At 45.0% G+C, this 25,726-nt stretch overlaps 1 protein-coding gene across 10 annotated transcripts in view; it reads right to left on the reverse strand.

Moving 5' to 3' along the window:
- Nucleotides 1–25,726, reverse strand: part of CASZ1 (castor zinc finger 1) — a 207,066-nt gene that overhangs the window by 10,236 nt on the left and 171,104 nt on the right. For 8 of the 10 annotated variants that reach the window (XM_074848245.1, XM_074848241.1, XM_074848242.1 and 5 more), the window contains 11 exons: nucleotides 22,080–22,170; nucleotides 19,843–20,007; nucleotides 17,103–17,275; nucleotides 15,469–16,337; nucleotides 13,336–13,480; nucleotides 12,094–12,157; nucleotides 9,387–9,547; nucleotides 5,879–6,001; nucleotides 4,195–4,530; nucleotides 2,323–2,521; nucleotides 1,642–1,813 (listed from right to left, as the gene is read on the reverse strand). In XM_074848245.1, the coding sequence (XP_074704346.1) occupies nucleotides 1,642–1,813; nucleotides 2,323–2,521; nucleotides 4,195–4,530; nucleotides 5,879–6,001; nucleotides 9,387–9,547; nucleotides 12,094–12,157; nucleotides 13,336–13,480; nucleotides 15,469–16,337; nucleotides 17,103–17,275; nucleotides 19,843–20,007; nucleotides 22,080–22,170 (2,498 nt within the window). The remainder of the gene's footprint in view (nucleotides 1–1,641; nucleotides 1,814–2,322; nucleotides 2,522–4,194; nucleotides 4,531–5,878; nucleotides 6,002–9,386; nucleotides 9,548–12,093; nucleotides 12,158–13,335; nucleotides 13,481–15,468; nucleotides 16,338–17,102; nucleotides 17,276–19,842; nucleotides 20,008–22,079; nucleotides 22,171–25,726) is intronic. The other 2 variants (XM_074848248.1, XM_074848240.1) reach the window with 1 other exon arrangement.

The raw sequence follows: 25,726 nt of genomic DNA on the forward strand, positions 1-25,726 counted from the left end.
TTACTGCACAGCAAGCCCAACCTATAGGCATACGTACATACTGCTGGATGCATGTACCCCATCGCTCCCCAAAATAAACACTGCTGACACAGGCACAGCCTGTAGATGCCTCGCTGCCTGAATCACCCAGCCCATCTTTAGCTCCCAGATAGTGTTTTATGTGCATGCCAAGTTTGTGTTTGTTTAGGTATTGCACTCGCCCACAGCCCCACCTCATCTGCCCTCCCCACCACGCTGTGCTGTTCTTTGGGAGGGAGAACAAACAGTGCTGGCGGGACTGAACGGTATCAGCAAAGGGCAGGTGAAGGCTCGCCTGTTGCTAGGGCATCCGTGTAGGCTGGTGTCATATATCATTGTCCTGCTTTGTCTAGCCCCTGCTATCACCTGAAACACCTAAAGTTGAGTAAATAACAGCAACTGCTGAATCTACTGACATGTGTAAATGAGACCTAGGTAAGTACTGGCTGTGGCGTGTTGAGACTCATTACCCTGGTTACCACAAACAAGCTACCATTTGGGTATAAATTCTGGACATGAAAAGAAAAGAAAAGAAAACCTGAAAAGTTTGCTTCTGGTTATTGTGGCTGTCTCCCTGCAGTGTGAGAGAACAGCACCCGGAAATGTTATTCTGAACCCTGTTTTGTTCCAGCCTTTGTTCCAACCATAGGGAAGACTGGGCCTGGGATACTGTTACGGCAAAATGCAATTTGGAGGGTTAAAAGAATCCAGGCAGTTCAGGACAGAGCTCTGCTGGAGCTGTCTTTAGGGATTCCTCCCAGTTCAGAGCCATGGATTTCAGCTCTAGAGACCTCCCTGGGAATGCATTCTACTTTTTGTTGGGCGTTTGTTTTACCAGCTTTACACTAGAGGCACTTAGATTTAATAACTGCTGCAGCGCTGCTAATAGTTTTGGCAAGTGGGCAAGCCACAGTCTGAGGCTGTGCCACATCTCAGGTGTTCCCTTGGGCCGTGCTCTGGTGGGAGGCAGGCACAAACAGCGCTGTATTCCCCCCTGCTCACAAGTGGCTGTGGAGAATGGTTTTGGGGGAAAAGGGAGCAGTTTATTCAACGCTCCTCTCCATACCTCTATCTCCGGTTATGTGCCCTTTGGCTTTCCATATGCCGCGCTGGCAACGGTGCAAAAACCCGTTTCATTTGAAGCTGGCTGGGATCAGGCAAAGCAGCAACTTCGGTACAGGAAGACTTTCACAGAAGGCACTCACCAGAACAGGCATTGCCCCTATGCTTTTTTTTTTTTTACTTCTAAGAGCAACCTTAAACTCCACCCAACACAAGCAGTAGGCCCAAAAGACTACAGAGTACAGAAAAAACCAAAGGTCTTGACAATTAGATAAAAAGGAAAAACAAAGAGGAAGCTGTATCTCCAGACAAATATATATATATAAAATCCTCTGTATTACATTTTCTAGCCATTTAACTTGGGTCTCTCTTTGGGAAAACATGCTTCAGCTCAGGCAGATCAGGATCTGATTCCTATTTTGTTCCATTTCTTGTTTAGTGATTTAATGACCAAATACATTTTAAGCATAACTCACTGGCTTTAACTCATGGCATTCTTAGCCCAGACGTGGGACAGACCACATGAGAAAGGTGACGGGGGGGAATGAGAAGAAAACTCACCTAGTCTGCCACACTCTTCTCGCTTGGTAAAATACTTGAAGCCATTGGCTGCCCTTCTCTCTGCCTTCTCATGTTTTTTCACATGCCAGGGCAGCTTGGTGGTGATGTTAGTCACAAAGTAGCAGCCAGGACGAAGACAGTGGTAATGCCCTCGCATCCTGAATTCACAGTGCTAGAGAGAAGCAAACAGGCAGGTTGCTTTAAGTACATCTAAAACAAATGCACTCTCGTCTGCCTACTACTCATGCTGTCCCTCTGCGACACGAGAGAGGGGCCTGAGCTGATACTCTAGAGCACATCCATTTTATCTTCCACAAGCTGCAGTGCAATCTTGTTCCCTGTCATGTATTTTGTATTGCACTATTCTACATTGAAATATCCCAAATCTAACTTGTGGCTTTCCCTGGTATTCATCATACATTTTTGGTTTATTTCATCTTGTGTCTCTTTAGATCATTCTAGCTGCCTTATCTACTTCACCAAGTCAAAGAAACACATTTTTAATTTGATGGAAACCGGACCTTTTGGTAGACCACGTAATTGAGACCCTTCTATGGTTCTGTACTTGGACCAGGAATGAACCACTCAGCCTCACTTCCTACTGGGTAGTCTACTTGCTCTTTCTCATTCTTCTCCTGCACACATCCTCTGGCTAGAACACTCCTTTTGAATTGCTCTTACCTGGTTCGGACAGAGACACTGCAGCGAATAGTAAGCAAACTGGTCTCGCACATTCACCAAATTATTGTTGGGGTTGATGTGGTCCAGGCAGTGGGATTCTGCTTTGCCAGAGGTTTTGCACACATACTTGCAGTTCCCAAAGAGACAGTGGAAGTGGAATTTGTTGGCGTACTTGCAGTCCGTTGCCAGGCAGGGATCACTGGAATACATCCAAAACCCAATCATCACCTTCACTCATTTCACACATTTGTTCCTTTGCCAAAATTTAATTCAAGGGGAGCTCAGCTGAAGCCTCTGTTCCAAACGTGGCCTACAGATTTCCCATAGCCACCCTCCTCTTTAGTAAAATTGATGCTGGCAACACTACTGCAATTCCACCAAGCTAGTGCACTTTCTTGATTAAGATTATTAAAATACAGCAAGGCATGGTGGGTTCTGTAGTCTTTGAGGGCCACGTTTCCAATTTAAACCTCTCACAAGATCTGGATAGATGCTGTTTCCCTCTTTCTGTCTGTACTTACCTCAATGGATTCAGATAGTTTCTCCCATCTCAATTTTGTGTAACTGAAATGAAATTCTTGGGCATGCACACTGCAAGATGCCAGGGCTTCCCCTGATTAGACAAAATCAGCAGTGGCCTATTTAATCAGCTAAATGGTTTTGGTACCTTACTCCCCCAACCCATTCCATGGATTTCTGGCTGCACAAACAGGTCAGATGGGAGGTAGCTGAACACTGATCTCTTGGATCCCAAGCACTGTACCCAATGATACCTACTCAGATACGTGAAACAGAATTAATACACTTCTTTGAAAGCAGAAAAATGACTGTCAATATACCCAGAGACTGATACTCCACCAGGCTGAATAACTAAGCTGTAATGCCTAACCTGATCCTGGACTCCCGTGTCCTCCTGTAAACCACAAAACTTCTGTGCCACCAATATCACAGCAGCACTGTGTTTTAAAAGAAGTTCAGCAAGGTATGTTACCTCCTGCCAGACACCTTTCTTGTGAATTACTTTGTAAACTAACACTACAAAACCAGAGGCACACCAGAGGCACTGAATTTAAGGGGACTCATTACACTCGTACAGAAGTTCAGCCAGGACAGCAAAACTTTGATAAATCTGAAGTGAGAGAGTATTGCTCCCTGTTCCTTGAGCTGTTGACACCCATTCCTGGTAAGGCAGAGTCCAAGCACTTGTGCCCCCTCCACTATCTGACCCCCAGTCTTCTTCACTGAAAAAAAAAGATTAAGCTGTATTACACTGAGTTACAGAGGGCATTCCTAGGAAAAGGCCACAGAGCTTCCTGAGGACAAATCCAAGAGAAATCCAGCAAGCTTCCTTTTCAGCAATCTGTAAACATCTACTCTTAGTGCTGTGTACTTTGCTGCAGTAACACCTCACCTGTGCAGGACTGAGCACTCAGTTGCCCACTGATTTTTGCCCAACTACAGAAACTCATGGTAAGGCTCAGACTTGCAGCAAGATGTGGAGGTGCCTAATCAGGCATCATGCTAAAAACCTTAAAGATGCTATGCTACCTCTGTAGCCTTCTGGGTCAAAAATACTGCAAAGATGCATGTATTTCTGTACACCTCTCATGAGGTATAAAAAAGGCGTCAGTGATATGTCAGCAAGTTTATTTCTCCTCTAAACACTCATACCTAAAAGTGCTCCCAGATGTACTTGAAAATCCTGTTTTTTCCTGAGATAATTGAAAGTATTTTCTAGACTTTATAGAAGTAAATTTTCTGTGAGATAAAGCCCAGAGTTCTTTCTAGACAGAAGGTCTCTCAGTGGGTGAAGAGAGATGTAGTACTACAGCTGGAGAGGACATAAGGAGGCAGGCAGCCTCTGTAACTTACTTCTCCTGGAACTGGAGAAATCCGGGTTTGACCTGAGGCTTGGCGTTCTCCAGGGAAGTCGTTGCCAAGGGTGAAGTTGCCAGGTTAGGCACTGATGCTGGGATCTGAGGCATCTGGGGTATAGTTGAAGCCAGTTGCTTCCAAGCTAGCAGTGTGGGGGCAGAGGGCACAGTAGCTGGACTTGGAGTGGGCACGTCGAGGGCAGGAGCACTTGCCATGGTGACAGAAGCAGCAGATGGTGATGAAGGGGCCAGTGAAGCCTTATTCTCCGTAGTGGTTGAAAAGGGAGACTCAGAGTTACTTTTCACAGTTCCACCCTCAGTTCGGAAGTGAAAACTGCAACAGACGGCGTAATTCAGACATAAGTGCTTGACCACTGCATAGAACGTGATTAAACATGAACAAGAACATGGCAGGAGTCTGCAAACAAATTAGCTGAGGTTAAATCCTAAAAGGTGTTCTGCAAACTTTGTGGAAAGATTTAGGGGCCTCCTAGACTGACTGTGAAGAGAAGGGAATTCATTAAGAGGGGTGGAGACAGAAAGGTACAAAAAAGTGTTTGAAATCAGGGGGATGTGAGAATCGCTGCAGTCGGTAACATCAATGTGCCGATGAGGGCAGCCTCCCGTGGCCGGGTTGTAGTGAACCTCAGGGAACTACCAACGCCAGAGACCACCCGTGCTAACAGATCTTTCCGTCTTAAAATCTGCAACATCTCCTTCCCTTTAAACCCCTTCAGAATCAGTCATGCGGCCAGCTGCTGAAGGCCTTATTCATTCTTTACTTGGGCAAACCTTACGTTGCCTTTAGAAAATACTTGGAACTGCAGATTATGCTCTGTAGAAATCTGCAACGGGGAAAATTTCCAGTATCGCACCCTTCCTTTGCTAGTCCCCTCACTGTAACAGTGGGAGTGTATCTTAAATTCATTCTTCACCCAACAGTCATTTAGAGTTCTGAGCACGCTGTACAGCCTCTGTAATACAGGCCATATTATCAGTTCTGGCTACCAAACCCTGGGCTGTCTGCTTCTTTCCAGATGATGTGAAATGACAAAGGGTTTACAATATAAGAACACAACAAGGTGAGAAAAAAGTTGCTGTTGGGCTGGACAGTTTGACTGCTTCATTTCAAGATCCTTATCCCAATGATGCGAACCTCTTAAACAAAACCATATAAACTAAGGGCTAGGGAAAACTTGCTAACAGAGACTTGGCATAACAAGACGAAGAACAATAAAATGCTTTCTACACTGCAGTGATGGGGAGCTGTCCACTCCACAAAAAGTCTGTTTCCAGTGACAATGGTTGGGTTTGCAGGATCCTCTCCCATAGTTTCTTATTTCTTTGTATGGTGTACTTGTGTGCTGTGAGAAATATGGGTCTCCTTGAACACACTGTCTGTCAAGTAGGCTATGGAAAACCACCAATGTCCAGTTCACAGCCCTGCCAACACTTTTTCACAAGTTGAGTGCATTTATTGTGAAACAAAGTTAAAGAGGACCTAGAGTTCTGCAAAAATTTTAGCTGAGCAGTTACACAGGAAGCACGTGGCTGCCCAAACTGCTGCTCTCAGGACTGCCCACGTTCCTGCTCCTGAATAGAGTTACTCGGCAAGATCCCTCTTGTCCTGCAGCATGCGTGTTGTAGAGTTTTCTCAGGTTTCCCAAGACTCTCCTACTTACTTGGCATGTTTGATGGCTCCATCCAGGGTGCTGAAGAGGGCACCGCATTCCTCCACGACACAATGGAAATGCACCTTATGGAGAAAGTCGCACTGCGCATCACAGAAATCCTTGGTACCAAACCTGGCCAAAGCAGACAAGCAGGCATCTTATGGAAGGCCCCAGAAGGGAAGCGGTGTTGGAACAGACATATTTTCTTTGTTTTTCAACTCTACTACCATTCCGTTTTCTAACATCACTGTCCCTGCTGCACAAATAGCACTGCTGGCATTGTTGCTTGATTATTGCCTGTTATATAGATCTGAACATGCAGAACAAGAACCTAATTTCTCTCCAATTGAACTTGACCGAGAAACTCCCCTCCACTTTTAGTGGGAGCAAAATACAGAACTACTCTGAAACAGAAGATAAAATTCATTAGTGTTCTTGAGCATCTATGTACAAAAGCCAAGGCTCTGAGGAGTGATCAAAGGTTAGTAAATAAAAGCAACCCAGACCAAGAGGACACTGCTGAAACATTACAGGTTCTTCTTTTTCAGCTTACTGGGAGTAGCAAAAGGGAAGAAACAACAGTGGTTCTGGATCCAGAATCTGCCTTTCCCCTGCCCTGAAACAACAGGGTGTCACATAGATGGGAGAGACAAAGTATTGCCTATACAGCTGTTACAGCCTAGTATATGCATAAATACTGAAGAGTACAATCCCTGAAGTACAGAAGAAACAACTCTGCAATGCAAAAACCAGAGCAAAAGCTGTTGTCTAAGATATGCCTCTTGTCATCTTGGAGGAAACGGTCAAGAGAGCAAAAACAACTAAGCATGATTTCACTGCTCATCCACTGCTGAGATTCTCTGGACTTAGTAAGAGTAGCACAAATACATGTGATTTCAGGAAACTCCAGAATCACAGGGAATCTAGAAATCAAGTAAAAAACACTGGCAGGAAGGATTCGAAACTTAACAGGGGAATCTTGCATAATTAAGATACAACAAAGTACAATTGCTCTGATGAGCAGGAAAGCGAGAAACAAACAGCAGCCTGTGTGGTCCCAGGAGGGACCTCTGAACAATTTGAGGGTAAAGGAAAAAGAAAAAAAACTTGTATTGGAGAAGGAAGGTCAGTGGATATAGAATGCATGCAGTCAAGGCTTGCAGGGAGAACATGAAGGAAAGTAAAGGTGTGGTAAGAGATAAGAAACCACGTTACAGCAACTAAAGGGGTGGTTGTAGCAGGGACATGAGGTATTGTACTTAGAACGAAGGTCCAATAAAAATGGGAGGTGATGAGTCAAAAATGGCTGCCTTATAAAATTTGCTTTGGATAGGAAAACTTAAGACAAAGCAGACAATTAGGGATAAAATGAAGACCTTCTACAAGAGCAGATAAAGGGACTGGTTGGAAAATATACATATGCACAGATCAGCCAGTCTGGATGATGGTATGTCCTGAAGTGCAATGGAAATTAACTCACAAACTGACTGCATTAGTATTTGCTATTTGTTAACCCATAGAGAAGAGGGAGGTACTGGGAAATTGGAAAAAAAAAAAAAAAAGAAAAAAATAATCTAGGTACTGATTCTTTCAGGGCAAAAAAAGGCAAGTGATCTTTGGCAATTATCATACCTCTAGTCTTAACTTCTCCTTCCACTAAAGTAATGGAACAAATATTAAGAGGGAGGAGAAAATCATTAAACATCTAGAGGATAAAGGAACCATGAGCAATAAACAGCATCAGGATTATAAAGAATAAATCTTGCCAGACAAATTTAATTGCTTTTTTTGATAGAATTACAAAATTAGTGGATAAAGGGATGCAATATATTTGGATTTTAGTAAAGCATTTTGATACAGTCTCGTATAGACTTAGAATTAATTCAAATTGGCCTGGATGTGAATGCCACCTCATGGATTGAAAACTGGCTGAAGGACCGTAAACAAAGGCTAATGACAAACAGCAACATATTGAGCTGGGAGGAGGTATCTTGTGAATGCCGCAAGGATGACTTTGGTTAGGTCTGAGCTTATTTAACATCTTCATTAGTAATCTAGGAGAAGGAGTAAACAGCGTGTTAATGAAATTCACAGAAGATACTAAACTGGGAGGAGGTTGGCAACACCAGTGCAAGAGGAGAAAAATAACACAGAGAGGCCTTGGAAGACAAGGGAGAAGGTTCAGAAAGTGAGAGTTGTATTTGGAAACATACATCTAATATATCTGGGGGGTGGGGGCTGTATTTTTATACCTAAGGGACTCATGAGAGCAACATTAAAAGCAATGCTGTGTAACAGTGGATGGTAAACACGATACATATACATTATGCAGTATAGATGCAAACAAGGTAGCACAATTGTGAGCTGCATGTGTGGGGACAGAAAGCTTGTGTGGTGATACAGGAATGGCAGCCCAGTTCTGCACCCATTCAGGGAGCAGCAAGAACGACAACAGCAACACAATCAGCAGGCTGAAGGGACTAATTTACAAAGCCAGACTAAAGGAAGTAAATAAGCTTGGTTAAATGGTATGCTAAAAGTCTGTGACTATCTGAAAGGAGTGAACTCCGACTGCGGAGAGGAATTATCTGCTGTGGTTCAAGGGGATATAAGCAGGAGAACTGCAACAAAATTACAAAAAGGGAAATTCAGGCAGCATACCATGAAAAAAATCATGACAGTGAAACGTATTAGGTGGTAGAATAATGCTCCCACAGACAAGAAAATAGCCACACTGCTTGGCATAATTACAACTAGGCTGGACAAAATGCAAATGGACTACAGGGAAGGATCTCGCACTGGCCAGGGGCAGATGGACTAGAAGACTTTCTAGTCTTCTCCATTAAAGTCTGTGATTTACAAAGTGTCCACAGGCATTTGTAGGCAACTATCTTGTGTCAGAGCACAAACCTGTATGTGTCTGCCTGGGTGTATCTGTGTATGCTCAAAGCATGTGTCTGTCCGGGCATGTATGTGCATGTGTCTGTGTGTGGGTGAGTTTTGTATCTGTTCCATTTTCCTTTCGAGCCTTCTTGTCTACAACAAAAACAGCAGAAACCATCCCCGTTCCCATACCCCTTATACTCCTTGTTTCAGTGGCCTACTCCTGTGATCAGAGGAAGTGCCACAGCAAGCATTTTAAGGCTTCTGTGATCTGTGCGTAGTAACTACAGAAGTTCAATGCTAAGAGCAAGCTGCAGCGTGTCCTCAGACTTGCAGACTGGGGACATAAAGAGGAGCCTCAGATGCAGTCTAGGCTAACAGGACTATGTGAAGATCTGTGCTTGTAGTTGGTTCTCAAGATCCCTTTGCAAAATAATTCTACGTGAACAGATATTTCTTACAGGACATTAACACCTACTGCGGCTAGCCGGGACTAGAAGGTGATCAGCATATCACAGAATTAGGCCTTTAAATTCAAGAGAACGCTGAATTCAAGTGTGAACTAATGAGCCAGACCCTTTGCAAAGGAAATCATTTTCCCTTTCCTCTATTCCCAGTTCCATGCTCTCCTTACCGGCGCAGGTACATCTTCCACGGCTCAGAGAGCTTCTCCTGGACAAGTGCCTTCACTGCCTTGCCCAAGTACTGTGTTGGCTCTCCAGCCCCAGCCTGGCTGCCATCTCCTTCTGCCTTAATGTTGAGCAGGTTGCCAAGGCTGGCACTGGTCTTGGACATCTGGAACAAGAACATAGACACTGCATCAAGCCCAGCACACAGCCCTGGGCACTGCCAGTCTGTCCTCAGGACTGTCCCACGGAAGGCCATGTCTTCAAAGATCAAGAGAGAAGACAAGAAGTCTGCGCAGGCTGCCTCAACTGCACTGGCAAAACTTAACAACACCTCACTCTTCTGCAACCTCCACCCAACTATCACAAAGTACTCAGGTGCCCATCTAATATTCATGGCTTTTGTATAAAGTAATGAAGCATCTTTGTCTATTTTATACATGGGGAAACTGAGGTGAAGAGAGACATGCCCTATTTGAGTATGGAAAAGGTGCACAGGCTTAAACCTTAATAGCCCTGTATAGCTCCTACAAAATGCTGGTCTCTTAGTACAGACCTAGTGATAGAACTGGTAAGCTCTAGTTTGTTTAGAATCACCATATCCCAGTCACAAGGATGTCTCCTTCTTTGAAGTGACTATCAGGTATGTTTGGGGGTGGGAGAGGGGAAATCTGATTCAACTGGGGAAAAATTCCGGCTCCGCTTAAGTTCCCGGAAAATTCTTCCTAACTTAAATAAAGAAATGATGTCACTTTCTGTGCTAAATGGATGTACTCTCCACAAAGCAGGACTTGGACTTAGGATTTGCCTTGTCTGAAAGGCTTCAAATAGATTCTACACAGAGAAGGTTTAGAGGTCCAGGTGTATGATGTGCAGGATAGAAAAAAGAACTTACTCAAGAGTGCTTAGAGAACAAATTTTCTTTCAGAATAAATGCACAATTTCCCAGACCCTTTCTTGCTTTGTTGTGTTCTCAGTTACCTCCAGTAACAATAGTGAAATTTCACAGCATGAATAAAATGCAGGATTGGGCCCAATACTTGCATTATAAACTCCACCCACTTGAGGATCTTGTAGCCCTTTATAAATATCAGTTAATTAAGCCTGACAGCCCCCTAAATAAACTGCAGTAGGCTACAGGAACCCTGGCTATTTGAGGCTTTCTTAATGCCCCCTGAAGGTAAAGCCCCTGCTGCTATGTGGAGACTGCAACTCTTTATGGCTGGAGCCAGAAATTCAGGTCGTCTCTTTCCATTGGTGTTTGCTGGACATTCAGTTTCTGTAAAGGGCTCTTTTTCCTAGACTAATAATGAAGGATTCCTCCATGAACAGAAATTGTGTGCAGCAAGAGAAAGAAGCAGGCGTTGATGTGTTCCTGAGCACACTGAGCTTGATTCAGCTATCCTTAGTCATGGAATAGGCTCCTTCAAATCAGTGGGCTCTATTCTTTGCTAGTTTATGTCATTGGTTAATCCCACTCCTTCTTTAAAAAAGGAACAACCTGAAGAACTCATATTTTATACCTGTGCTACACATATTTTGCACAACGTAAAGAATCTTACGCAGGGCTGCACATGCATATGCTTAAATCTCATATTCTCCTGGATATTTTCAAGTGAAGTATCTATTGAAACAGAATGTCCCTGAGCTGGGGCATTCAGAACGACTCAGGACCCCAGACAGCAGACTTACTAAACAGATTTACTCACTAGAGAAAAAGCTGCATATTTGGAATCACTAAAGGGACAATACACAAGAACAAATAAGAAATTCGGTTTAAAAGGGAACATCAAAAACCCAGTGTAACAGAAAGCCAGTGGAGAAGAAAAGTGGCATAAGGATAGAGGCAGAAATTAAACAACACAGAGAAAAGAGTGATGAAATGAGAAAGGAGGCAAGAGATTACTAGGCAAAGTCACTTTGCCCTCTCTTGAGGGTTATATGGCCTTGATGCATGTAACGCCCAGAGCCAAGGGGATGGCAATAGTTATGCCCGTAAAACCTATCACACTGTAGAATATTAAAGCATGGCTCAAAGGCTGCCCTGATCTCTACTGCAGTTGTATACAACAGCAAAATTAATCTTGGTACAGTAGAATTTATCATGTGAAAGGGAAATATATATTTGAGATGATGTATAATTTAAAGAAAAAGTAAGGAAAAAGAAACTGTGCATTATCTAAAATAAATATTCTAGAACATGGTAAAGGGGGCTCTGTTGGACACCATTACTCACACCAGATAGACAGAAATTGATGATTTTAGCTCAAAACTTCTAATTTTTTTCTTCTCTTTCATAAAAACAAATGATTGTCCTCCCCCTCCCCCAATGAAAGAAAATGTTTTTAAGTAAATAAACAAAATGAGTAACTATAAAAAGAGAGAGAGAGAGAAGTTGCCAGGTTCTGGAAATAAAAATGGAAAAAAAAAAAAAAAAATCTTTCGGAGCCCTCCTCTGTCTAGAAAGGATGAAAAAAAAAAAAGGTGTCAGAGGCTGCAATATATTTCTTCAGCCAGTTCATTAAATTAATTCGTAAGCAGTGGCTCTGAAATTATACCCGATGAAAAATGGTCTCAAAATTTAAATGGTACAAACTCATCTTATTAGAGGCAAAACATTAAAAAACAAACGCATCTCTTCCCCCCCTCCCCGCCATCGCAGCTTTAATTTCTCTTGGTGGGGGGAATGAAAGGCGTTTGATGGATGGCTCTTACCTTATTCATAAGCGAGGATAAAAGAGATGAATTTGCCGAGACTGTGTGGCCATTTGATTCATTACTGGAACACACAAACCAACAGGGTTTAGTTAAGATGTGCACAGGGACTGTGAGCACTGAGATTAATCCTTCTCCCTTCAAGCTGCCTCACTCCTCACCTGCTACATCCGGAGGAAGAGAATGATGCCCACCCTCCCTTGGGCAGGCCAAACTCTTTCACTTGTGATAGCCAAGATGGAGACAAAGAGGGTCCCAAGTCTGCAGAGTTTAGTTCTGTCAGCTATTAAACAGTCCAGACCTCTTCCTCCAGTGTCCACACCATCACACTTTTTTATTAGCTGACTCACAACCCACCCCATCCCGTTAGAACTTTCAGAAAAAACAGAGGGGATGCTGCTGGGAGACTCGTACTGCCAGGGCCACGGGCGCCCTCGGCAGCAGAGAAGGCAGCAATCCTCATGGCCGCAGCCAGGCGGGCTGAAAGGCAGCCTTGGTGTTTCACATGCATCGGTAATGCCTGTAGTTGACTGCAAGTGCTGGGGTCCCAACCTGAGCCTTGTTTAAAGTATGGAAAGGAATGTATACAAAGGTCAAAACTTAGCCCCAGTATCAGCTCCTCTGCAGTTTTTCCATGCAGGACAACCCCCAAACACTCCTATTCTCAGTACAGATGCTGGACAAGTGGGACACATGCTTTGAGATAGGTGCATTCCCATCTGTGCAAGTGCAAAGAGTCATCACCATAACTATAAATTAGCACATGCCAGACCCAGACCAGAGCTAGCCTGACACCCAGCTGGTTTGTGTGTCCAATTTCTCTGGAAGTGCCTCTCTTAGCCCTGACTCAGTGCCCTACTACATCAGTGCAAATGCTCCTGCTAGAAGCGTGCTGAAGTGTGGCACTGGAGCAGCCTTCAACCAGCTCTTGATGACAACAGCAGGAATATCTAAGTCAAAGAAGGAGCTTTGCCAGTGGCTTATTTCTCAGAGGGGAGCACAAGAGGTGAAGCTCTTGTCAAAGAGTCATTAGGTGCTTGTGAGCCCAAAAAACTATCTGGAGGACACATGCTTGAGGGGGAGTAGAGAGAACCTCCCTGCCTCCAGTTTGGGGGCATCTAACTCAGCCACTGTGAAATTGCCTTTCATCAACATATTCTGTCCTCTCATTACGGGTACAGAAACTTCTCAGAGCTTGCTGCTGGAAAGAGTTAAGTGTGCCTGCCTGTGCACTTCTCTCACCCGTGATCCTTGACGCTCAGGTCCAAGCTGTGCTCCTGCAAGGAGTCCTGACTGGTGGCAGATGACGATCCCATGGCCTCCACAGGTTCCTGCTTCACCTGAACTGGATTGAACCGTCCAGGAGCTGCTGGTTGTCCATTCCCTGCTTGAGAAAGACACCGAAATCAAATGCAAAAATTAAATGAAAAGTGTAGGTCTAAAATGAGGTTACAACGGCAAATAAGTACGTTAAATCACTAGTACCAGTGCATAAATGGAAAAAGCAAAGGAAAAGTGTGGGGGGAGGGAAGTGCTGGGATTGCTGGTCAGCGTTTATTGCCAAGCTGACATGATGGGTTCTGACGTCCACTCCAGCGTGGAAATTCTTCAAGTGATAATTATTGCAAAATTATGTCAAAGTTGTCCAGGCTATGGGCCCTTTAAAGGAGAAGGGCGGAAGGAGCGTGGGGGAGACCTGATTCTCTGCACAAACTGTCATAACTAATTTGCGGGGCTGCCTCTTAAGCGTTTATTAAAGACTCTGTTAATGCTGAGGCAATGTGGCAGCTTTCGACTGCTAGTCAAGCCCCCTTCCTCGTCCCCAATCCCAGCGTTGCCGTAGCGACAGCGGTGGCCCGCCACTGCGCGTGCCCAGCAGGAGCATCTGCCCTGCCGGGGCTATCGAAGGTGACAGCCAACGGGCCCGGTTCAAACTGCGCGACCTCTCGCCACCGCCACCACGTTGTCCCCACAAAAAGAGGAAATTCTTCTTGTTTGGGAGGAGGTTTAGTGCTGAGCCCGCGAGAGAAAAATTCAAATTAAAGGAAGAGAAAAAAGAGGAAAGGGGGAAAGTGGGAGAACAAATTAAAGAAAAAAATTAAGAAGAACAGCAAAGAAAAAAGGAGGGGAAAAAAGTTGCTGACAGGAACATGTCTGCAGAGCTTTTTTCCACAATCCCCAAGTGACTAAAATATTAATTTACCCTCCGGCAGTACAGCTGACAGCGAGCTGCTTCTCAGACAGCAAGTGGCATTTTATTAAAAAATAAAGGAAAATAGTTCCCTCAATGACCTTTCTCTGCTTTAGGAAACAATTTTTCAAATAATAATTTTAAAAGTATGTGAAAGTTCCCCTCCCTCTTTAATCAGATCACTTCGTCCTACTCCCTCGTTTGCTCCTGGGTAGAAGGGAACATGGGCAGCACGCGTCCCCCCCAGGGGCCAGCAGCCTGCTCTGGCCTTTCCACGCCCCGGGGAAGGAGGCTGTGGGGCTGCCCAACGCCACGGGGTGCTGCCGGGCAGGGCCTCCCCTCCACAACTCCACGCTGCCCACTACGAGCTGCCCACGTTCAGCAGGAGATTGTGGAAGTACCCTGCGCTCTCGAGGGAGCCCCACGTCCCTGCGGGCAGGGCTGAGCACAGGCAATGACCTGCCCCAGGTCTAGGTGGTGGCAGTAAGAACTCCGGGCTGCCCCAGGGGACTTCTCAGACCCATCTTCTACCCCTCTCTCACGGTGCTGCTGCTCCTCGCAGCTCAGGGAGCTGCAGGGACAGAGGAGCACAGCTTGCAAGAACTGAACAGGAGAAAGGTCCGGTTTGTGGACCGTACCAACACTATCTCCAAATGCAGAGCTGGGACAACAAAGCTGCAGCACAGGACCAACCCCCCAGATCAGAAAAACAATTGGCAATGAGCTACAGGATCAACACCACCCAGCCAAAACTTGATACAGTCTGCAGAAGAGGCCTTAGGCTACTGTATGGCCTGCCAAGTATTGGCCAAGCTTTTTCTTCATTTCCATTTTTAATACAGTGCCTCTCTCTTTTCAGCCTACAGCAAACTAGGCAATACACATGGCCACACTCTTCCTTCAGATCTGGCAAGTGCCTACTCCATTTGTGGGCAAAGCTGCATTTCCTGCCTCTCTTCTGGCCACGAGGGTATAGCCAGGCTCCACAGGAAACCATGCCAAGACTGCCCTCTTCAAGGGTTAACTGGACACGACCAAATTTATTCTCCCATTTATGTTCCTTTACTACCTCCTCCCCACCTCCAGTCTCATGGACAACTGGGTGGCTTTTCATTCACTCCTCTCCAAGTCATCAGGCACTGCTCTTCCTCCCACCACTAGCACAACTGATGAGGGTAACTCACCTGCTTCAAGTGCCACAGAGGGCTTGAGTGCAGCTGCTGCCAGCCTGGCCATCATAGGAGAGATTAATCCCTTGCTAGCAGAGATCCTTTCCATTATAGATGCTGCTGGAGCTGGAGAAGAAGTAGCCGCTGGCTCACCAGATCCTGAAATGGCCTGGGATGAGGAATCCGTAGGGGCAGACGATGTTGGATTGGTGCCAGAAGAACCAGCAGTCATGAGATTAGCTGAGCTGGCGGGAAGCGGTGTGGAGACCCGACTGGGGATGATGGGGAAGAAGGATCCAGCTGTTCCAGGAAGTGCTGAGTTGGAGAGTGCCAGGGCCAAGGGTATATTGCTGGGAAGAGCCTGGGAGAGCAGGCCAGAGATCTTGGTGGCTGGTGTCATGCTGTTGGCAGACTTGCTGGCCTGTGAGGAAGCAAGCTCAGCAGCAGAGGAGGGTGCAGCTGGGACTATGAGAGAAACGGAAGACTGTTGACTGGTGGGGGAGGCACTCAGGCTGGAGTTCTTCGAGCTCATAGCAGAGAAGTCAATAAGGTCATCGTTACTGGACTCCTCTTGCTCATTATCCTTGGACCCCAGGAGAGAGGCGGGCAGGCCCAGCACTCCTGAGCTCCGGATGTGCCGGCGCTCATGTTTGCGTTTATGGGAGGTCATCTGGCTGGTGGAGGTAAAGGTGAAGCCACAGCCTGCCCTTATGCAGTGGAAGTGGTTGGTGGCCTTGCTGTAGACACAGCCCTCATACTTGCACTCCTCATACTTGTAAAACTTCTTGAAGCCGTCCTTGGCATAGGCATCATCTTTGATGTGGTAGCTCTTGTGCTTCTCAATGTCACACTTGTTCTTGAAGGTGAATGTACACCCAGGTCGCCTGCAAGGGCATCGAGGAGGAGAGGGTGGTTGGCTGTGTGGGCTAGGAGCACAACCCAACTGCTGTCACCTGCCTCCCTCTGGGATAAGGATTGGGGCCAGCATGAGACAATGGCCCTGGCTGCAAAGGGGTTGAGGAGCTTTATGCGGATTAACTTGTGACACCAAGGCAAGCGAAAATGCTGCCATGCGAGTGAGCTGGGAAGCTCAGTCCACTCTGAGGAACAGCCACAATAACATGGGGATGGAGGCACCCATCACTAAAAGTTCCAACCAAAAGAGCACCTAAAGGGGGCTAAGGTACAAACTGTGCTTTCCTACTCTTCCTGAGAGCACGAGAAATCAATAGAGGAGCATTTGTGTACAGAAGGCAGAGTCTGGCCCTGAAAGGGATGAGCTGGCTGACTGCTGGCAGGAGAGAACTCTAGCATGGAAGAGCCATTAGCAGTACGTTAATGGCCTACTTCTGCCAAACTCCGAAGAGCACTGTGATCTCTTTCCCAAATGATTCTAGGATGTATTTTCTAGTGGGTACCCTTTCCCCAGATCACCTCAGATCACACTTCTGCCTTGAGAGTGATCTGTGGCAAGATCCTGGAAATCACATCTGCCCTGGAGCATAAGTTCTCTCAAGAGCAGTACTGAGAAGGACATAGCAGGGAAAATCAAGTCCCTGTGTATACTCCTCAATTTATGACTTGGCAGGAGGCGGCAAACAGACCATGCAACTCTGAGGCAGGATTCCTCCCCTTCCCTGCTGTCTCACCTGCAGTGAAAGTGAGTGGTTTTCTGCCCGTAGAACTGGCACTCCACGGTGCCGCAGTCCTCCGTGGCACGGAACCGCTGAAACCCATCGTTGATGAGCTGCGTGTTCTTCTTGTGAAAGTTCTCATGGGTCATCACATCAGAGGTGCTTGTATAGACCTTGTTACAACCCACCTACCCCAGGCCAAAACAGGGAGTCATCAGCACAGCGTTTTAACAGCCTACTGTTATTACCAGCAATAATAAACACACGAGCAGCACACATACATTTAATAGTTCCACTTGTGCACTTCTCCTAGGAGTATTAAGTCATCACTTTAATTCCCAATCTAAAGACTGATAGAGCAGTTGTGAAAAAAAAACAAAATCAAACAAACAACTCTCTGGGCATGAAACAGTAAGAAAATATGGGGAGGATGCAAAAGGATAAAAGACCAGCTACAGATAATCACGCCTGCTTAGGGAGGCAGTAAGCAGGGTTCCTGCTCTTAAGGAGAAAACAACACTGACAGATGCCATTACTTTTTGTTATCTTGGAGCAACACAGAACTAAGTAGGGCTTTCATCTATTTGGGGAACACAAAACTGAGTGGGAATGAGTTATTTACCTCTTTAGTCCTTCTGGGAGGTAAGGCAGGGTGGTGCAACATGAGGCCAATCTTTTGAGCTTGTAATATACGGGTTTCATTCTAGCAAAGCATAAACCCTATGTTCAGCTGATCTTAGCAAACTGGTGACTTTTTTTCCCTGTCACTGTTCAAGACTACCACTTCAATACTTTTGAACTCTTGCAGCAAATGGGAATGGTGTGACGAGGACGGAATGCTGAAAACCTGCCTTCCTCTGGGTAAAGCGGGCAACTTTGCCATATTGAGTAAAAAAACACTGGAATCTGAAAACGTCCTCAGCCCTGCTGAGGGAGGATTTTTTTTTTTTTTTTTCTTTTCTTCTCTAGCACAACGTGTGCCAATGCCTGCACCATCTCAGAAGTGAAGAGAACGAAAACACCACCTCTTAGTTCAGCCCAGGTTGATTCAAACAGGCAGTAACAAAACCCATGACAAATACTCAGAAAAAAAAAAAATAAAAAGGATCTCCAGCTATTTCCAATATAAAAGAGCCTCTCTCTCTCTGCACTGACACCTTGAAAAAAGACAGACCCTGCACAGCATTAAAAAAACGAATTAAACAAAAACCTCCTTAGGAATAATTTGCAATGGAGCTCTTGGTGCTAAAGCCTAAAAAAATGTCAGTTTATATAAACAACTAACTGAATTTTATCCACACCAATTATGGACATAAAGAAAAAAACAACCCTGAGATGGATGGCACAAATTCTGCCATTTAAGCAGTATTTTCTTTAATTGGGAGTTTATATTCAGACACCTTTCCTGTAAGACACTGCTTACATGGGCATTATTTTCCTGGAAGACAGTGGGCACAGGATGGAATTACCCATATATAGTTGTGTAAACGAGGGTCTCTATTTGAACTCGGAGTGACTTAAAGCTGTGAAACACTCCTCATACTCTAAAAAAAAAAAAAATTAAACAAATCCCATCCTGGTCAAGTGAAGAAACTAAACAATCAATATTATGGAAGCATAACAGAAAATGTCCTCAACGGAAAGTCACATGAAGTTCCCAATTTATCAGATGTTGTAAGCACATGCTTAAACCAACCCCTATTCAGGACAATACTTGAGTGCATGCCTAACATTTAAGAATGTGCTTAAGCCCCATTGACTTCAGAAAGCTTACCTGACTTCAAGTTAAACATATGCTGAAGTCTATCCCCGCAAAGCATTTAAGCATGTGATTAAGGCCTTGTGACTTTAACTGGGGTCTTAAACTGTTGGGATAGGGCAGGAAGTGAGACCTGAGTTTTCAGAACAGAGAAGCATTCACCAAGGGTTGCCTGATTATTCTGTTTGTAACTACAGCACATTCTCATGGCAATGGTTTAGGCCACAATTCTAATGAAACAAGTATGTATCAAAACCTCTAATCTGAAGAACAATCAGGGTAAGACCCAAACAATCTGGTGTGTCTGTGTCTAAAAACAGTGTAGGCGTCACAGTTACATCTATGCAGCAACTCCAACTCTGGTTACGCTGCTGTTGAAGCCTGGCTGGCTCTTGAAACAAAACTCCCAGCCTACACCACAGACAAGCACCACTGGTGAAGGAGATGGAGAATCGGGGGGGTTAAGTCTAGACATGTGACATTAAAGTTTAGTTACTTTAGAAATTGATTATGCAGAAAAATAACCCAGTGTTAAAGGGCAGATGTGTCTGATTTCAAGGGAGTGACAGATCAGATTTGAGTAGAGGCAGTGCAGTGGCATTGCAGAGAGGTCCCTGCATCTCAGAGAACAGGACTTGTTTGAACAAGTGAAGTCCAAGACTGTAAGAAAACCTTGAGACCTGCTTTGCCTCACTGCATGCACAAGGCTTCTAAAACCAGAGCATGGTGCTTCCCTTTGCCCTTCCCAACACTTGGCAGGGCAAGTGCAGTGAGGACAGGGCACACACTCTACAAAGAGGCACCTGAATCGGAAGTGAGCAAGAGAGGCTGTGAATGTCACCTTTGCTCAGGACAGCCCCTTGGCTTTCTAACGAGGAAGTGTTGGGCTGCCTGAACTCAAGAATCGTTTCAGTCCACCCCAAAAGAGACACAGCTCAAACAAAGACTCTTCACATGCCTCGTGTGCTACCATCTGTTCCCCAGTCGAGCTGTTACCTGCATGCAGTGGTAGTGTGTGCTTTTCCCATTCAGGTGGCAGCCATGATAGTACACGCTACAGTCATCCAAGGGGCTGAAGCGCATGAAGCCGTGCTGGAGGGAATTATCACGTTTCTTGTGCATGTTGTAATGCCGAATCACATCCTGTTTACTAGTGAATCTCTGGAGAGATACAGAGACAGACAGTGAGACACACGTGATGGGAGTGGGTGAGTAATCCTGGGGGCAGGGTGGGTTTTGTTGTTAATAAACTTATGGTACCAGGAGTTTAAAGCTCAGCAGTAATCACCCCAGGAGAGTCAGATTAAAGAGGAATTGTGTGCATGTATCTTCTTGGTAAAGGGAAAGTATATACACATGAAAAGTTGTAGAGTAAACATGACACTGGGGCGATGTCCAGAAAACACTCCCTGCAGCTTTAAGACTGCAATTCTTCTAACATAATTTTAGCTGCTACTATCTCAAGAACTGCTATAGTTAGAAAGCAAACCAGTGAACTAAACAGCCTACAAGAGAGTAATCCAAGCTTCCAAATCACTCATGGTAGTGGTTAACAAGATACTGGCTGCCACATTCGTGTCAGACCAGAAATTGGGAAAAACACTCTGCTCTTTTATAGTATCTTCCTACCGTAAGTCTTCTGCCTCCCTGACAAGGTAGGATGGCTCTATTAGGAAAACAGGGACACGGAACTTTCTTCCAGTCACAGAAAAAGATGGTAGTAGAGCTCAGAGCTAAATCTGTATGACAGAATATCCTTTTCATCCTCTACCTGCTTGAAGTAATGAAGGGGTACCCCACTGTCAGAGCAGGCTAAGTGCCTTTAAAATGAAGCTTTTCATTTCTATTTCCCACAGACATCAATATTTAACAGTGAAGGTGGGAAAGTAAATCTGATTTTTTTAAAAGAAATCAATATCCATTTATTTTGAGGCGTAATTGAAAAGGCCTGTATTCTAATGTTTAACAACTTTTCTAGTCTCCCTCATAGGAAACAAATGATTATCACTTCCACTCTTTCCTCCTATAATATCAATCCTGATCAATCTCGTTGGTATTGGCACGGGAATATACAGATATAGATTTCAACAGGAATCCCTTGGAGGCTGGAGGTATGATTTCCCAGGGCGTACATACAGGATTGCTATTGCCAATCATCGTTAATTTGTGCCCACTTATTACAGAGCGTTACTTATTCTAAAATATATCTCAGCCATAAAATAATTTGCATTTTAAAAAGCAGTCTAAATCCTTATTCCCTGCGAGACCAGACAGCTCCTTTGCAAGCAGCTTCCAGACTCCTTAGGAAATAATCATGAGGCCAATCATAATAATAGGTTTTTCTGTCTTTCCATCCTTTGTTTTTCTCTCTTTCTGGTGCAGAGATATCTGTGTCACAGTTGGGACTGACTCATCTCAATTACCAAATGGTGGGCTAGGAGGACCACTACATGCATCCCAGAGACAAACTCTCCTTTGATCAATAGAAACCCACAGCCAAGCTCAGCAGATCCAGATCAACTTCCTATGCTGTGGTCAGACTCATTCCTTTGAGACCCAAAGGCCTCCTGGGGTAGGGCTGAAGTTGTGCCTGATGCACAGTGGAGGCAAACTCTGGGATTCCCCCTTACACACCCTCAGCCTGACCACAGAAATGGCAGTGTCAAACTCACAGACCTGGGAAGAGGGTAAACAAACACAGCACGTGACTCGGCTGGCTTGACGTCGCTATCCTGGCAATTCTCCCAGTAATTACAGCATTGCACATGCTCCTGCCCCCACGCTTTCCCCACAAATCCCAGGCTGCTGCTGGTCTTACTGGGTGTTTTGTTGCAGATACTGCTGCTACAATGTCACTCGGGCAGCAGGAGGGAAAGAGACAGACTAACAGATCAGCATTCCCTAGTTTCAGGCACATTTTGTAACACAGCAGAATTTATTCTCTTGGTTTGTCTGATGTAAATCTGGAGTAGTTCCCACTGACTTGAGCTGATCTATAATCTGCTCTTCGTTACAGTGGTCTGGGTTTGGCTAAATGGCGTTAGGTTGGGTTAAATGGAAACAAAATTGGGTTCTAGTAAGTTGAAAACATACCTTGCCCTGTTTCAGAGCAGAAAAGTGAAGAGGCATGTGCATGCGTGGGGGAGGAAAGCACAGGAGGGCACACATCTGCCCTAGGTTGTACCCCTTTACATTCACATAGCTGTGCTGATAACTTTTTACCACTCTTTTACCTGGTAGTTGCACTCTGGGTCAAGGCAGTGGTAATGTTCTCTGTACTGGTATGCACAGTGTATATGTCCACAGTGCTGACTGCCAGAGAACCTGCAAACATGAGAGGAGGACAGAAGAAAGAAAAGGGAGAGTAAAACAGTGTCCTGACAGTAGTGCCTGCAAGCAAGGTACAAATAAGTAAGTCCCATTCCTGCTTTCATCCTACATGTTCATGGCATTAAACCCCATCCCCTTTAACCCCTCCAAGGGTGGTGACCCTCCCATCTTCCTTTTTCTATTTGTCACTATTTAAAGGTGTTTCTTGAGCAGGATCATTCAGTTCGTGTACATCCCTAATCTGTCTGTCTTTCCCTCTGAAATTCATCTCCATTATCTAAGTTGCTTACCTGGGGAAGAATAAGAAAGGAGGGGTCCTTGAATTAAATATCGCACAATTCTGAAATTCTCAGGTGTGAATTTAGATACCACAGCAGTGAGTTTCAGAATCTCCCATGCCAGAAGGAGACCAACAAACATCAGTCAAATAGGGATTCTAAATGTTAGGTATACACCCATCTAGTAGGACCTCAGAAAAGCTCAGGCATTCATTTGTTTGTGTGAGTTTTGTCTCAAGACATTTTTTTTATCACAGTATGGTGTCACACTACAGAGAAAATTGCAAACCAGTGGATTAGATGGTAAGCCACACAGGTAGAAGATGATCATGGCAAGATTACATAGGAACTTCCAGTAAAATGGACAGATCAATAGAAAGGTGAGATGGATCAACAGGAACAGAACGAAGCGTTACAGGCAGACCATCGCAACCCTGTGTGCACATCTTCTCCCATACGCTTCAGCCCTGCCAACCATTTATTTTTGATGTGGATACACTATTTGCTCACAACAAAAAATAGTGCAGTGCAAAACAGGGTTTTCAGCCTGCCTTTGAGTGCAGTTAAAGAGTAGGACACAAGAAGCAAGCCAATAACATGCACCCAATCCATTTCTGCAGGCCACCACTGAGCATTCCACACGGCCAATTTGGAAATTCCTGACATACAGGGTGGAAAAAAACCCCAGAAAGGCAGAAATGCCATATAATATCTACATACAAACAGACAGTACATAGAACGTATTGACTGATAGACACATCAATAACTGGCAAAAGGGGATGATCCAGTAATGGGCTAATCAGTGCAATGAGCTCTCTGATGTATATTCTAGAGGACCCTGGAAGAGCTGAAGAGCTTGAAAGGGAAAAGCAGTGGAGAGAAGGGGACTCAGAGGGGAAACATTCAAAGATAAAGTACCATCTGCTCAAAGGTTCCTCAAAGGTTCCTCACGTCACTTAGTGCTAAACACAGCAGGAGTGCATATGATAAAGGGCATGGGAAAGAAACAAGGGCGGGCAACGGATAAAAAGGAAAAATGAGAGGAGTGAGGGTGTTCCGGGGAAATCAAGGAACAGCGCACAAACAGGGAAGATTATGGATCGTCGTAAGGTGACGTAACACTGAGCTACAGGATAGAAAAAGTGGGGATGAAAAGCAGCACTGAATAAGGCATTTGTGAATCACGGTAAGGAAGAGGAGGTCAACTGTGGAGACAGCAGGGCCTCTAGGAGATGGAAAGGGGACTTAATTGACAGAAAAGATAGACATTGCTAAAAAATTAAATGACTTCTTTGCCTCAGCATTCACAAAGGGAGACAGGGACAGATGCCAGGAGCAGACATGCCTCTCCCTGGGGAAGGAGAAGAAATACTGCAGGAAATCAGGATCACGTCAGAACAGGTGATTGAGAAACTGGAACAAACCTCAGCAGCGGAGAAGAAACAAACCGCAAGGCAAACAGCAAGGCTGGCTGCACAAACAAAGGTGTGGAACTGAAAGCAGAGGAAGCGATTCCTGCTCAACGCCTGGGCAGCTGCGAGGCCAGTACAGGGCACAGGCAGCAGCCTGAGTCACCATGGCACCAACCAGGTACATGCAGCTCGGCAGCAGATCAAACCAACTGGTCCTGCTAGTCTGGGGCTTTATGTCAGCAGCTTTAAAGGAAAGAAAACTGCTCTGTGGAAAGCTTCCTCCCTATTCCACTGATGAGATGGGGAAGAGAGAGCAAAGGGCTGTGCAGGGCTGGAGAACTGTGGAGCGCAGGCCAGGCAGAGAGAAGAGGAACATAAAGACCTTGCTGACAAACAGACACCTTTGAAGCAAAGCAGCCCAAAATATTATCGAAAGCGAGGATGCAAAATGACCAGAGATGCCAGCTGCAGTAAAAGAAGGGCCAGACACCGAAGAGATCTGACTGTATGGGATAAGTTACTTGAAGCGTCCTAGCAGGAGTAACTCGTGGGCTCAGCTTTTAAAAGCAACAGCTAAACAAGCGTTCTAGCACTTCAAACTCCTACCCTCCCTTCCACGTGCCACGGAAAGGTGTGTGTGTGCTGTCTACAGCGCAGGAAGGGAGCGGCAAGTGTTCTACCAAACCGTGTGCTTGGGGAAGGAGGGAAGCGGCAAACACAGCACAAAGGGGAAATTCTGCTCTTTCAGTCTGTAAGGTTAGGCTCCTAAAGGGTTATATTTATCCTGTGTTTCTTCTGACACTTGAAACAGTTCAAAGCTATTAATTTTTAAAGCACAGCATCTGTTTAGCTTTTTCATAACAGGAAAGCTTATACACCACACACTTACACGCATACACACGCACACATTTACATGCACATACTCTAAGGTGCATCAACAACCCTCTTAATTTACATGAACGTACCCACAATTTCCATGCACACGAACAGACACAAACACACACACCTGAAACAAGCAAATTCACAGATCATTTAATCACACTGATATGCAAATCCAAACTCCTAAATTGTCCATATAGGCACATAGATTAATTTTCACAAGAACAACCCCCTCCCCCTTCCCTTACTTTAATTGGTCCACTTTTTTTTTTTTTTTTTTGGCCAGAAAGAACTAGTCTTCATCTGGCAAGAGTTAGAAAGAAAAACCAAGATAAATAAATAATAATAAAAATAATAAATAAAGAAGTCAGCATGCTTAGAGAGTGTTTACAGACTCATTACCCTGTAACGATGATGTGAAAGAAGGAAGAAAAAAAAAAAACCCACCCCAATTACAAGGGGGGAGGAAACCCACACAGAAATAAATATTTAAGCAAGTGCTGCCAGAAGCACCATCTGCTGAGGCACTAATAATAATAATAATAATTTTTTCTGTGGTCTTTTTTTTTTTTTTAATTATAAATATATGGAGGGGGGGAAAAACAACCCAACCCAAACTAGCTAAGTAAGAGGTTTTGTTTTGTTGTGTGAGAGAATGGATTATCCCTGGGCAGCTTTTGGCAGTGGCTTTGGCAAACTCATTAAGCTAATTATGCAGTACAGACATAGAGTGTCGTGTCTCTCTCCCCCCGCCCCCCCCCCCCCCCCCCGTTGATTTTAAGGCTTTAAACTGTTTTTAAAATTGTGTGTAAATTGAAGGGAAGTGGCTGTGCTGCCAACGGGCGGCTTGCGGAGCTTTTTAGGCAGGATGTGGTGTCCCTTAGCTATCTCACAAGCCTCCCTCAGATACCTGCCTGACCCAGGGGAAGGGGCTTGCAGAGCGCTACGAAGAGTGGATGTGGGTGAAGTGTTGATACAGTT

Source organism: Strix aluco, chromosome 22 (genome assembly GCF_031877795.1).
Source record: "Strix aluco isolate bStrAlu1 chromosome 22, bStrAlu1.hap1, whole genome shotgun sequence".
Taxonomy (NCBI): domain Eukaryota; kingdom Metazoa; phylum Chordata; class Aves; order Strigiformes; family Strigidae; genus Strix; species Strix aluco.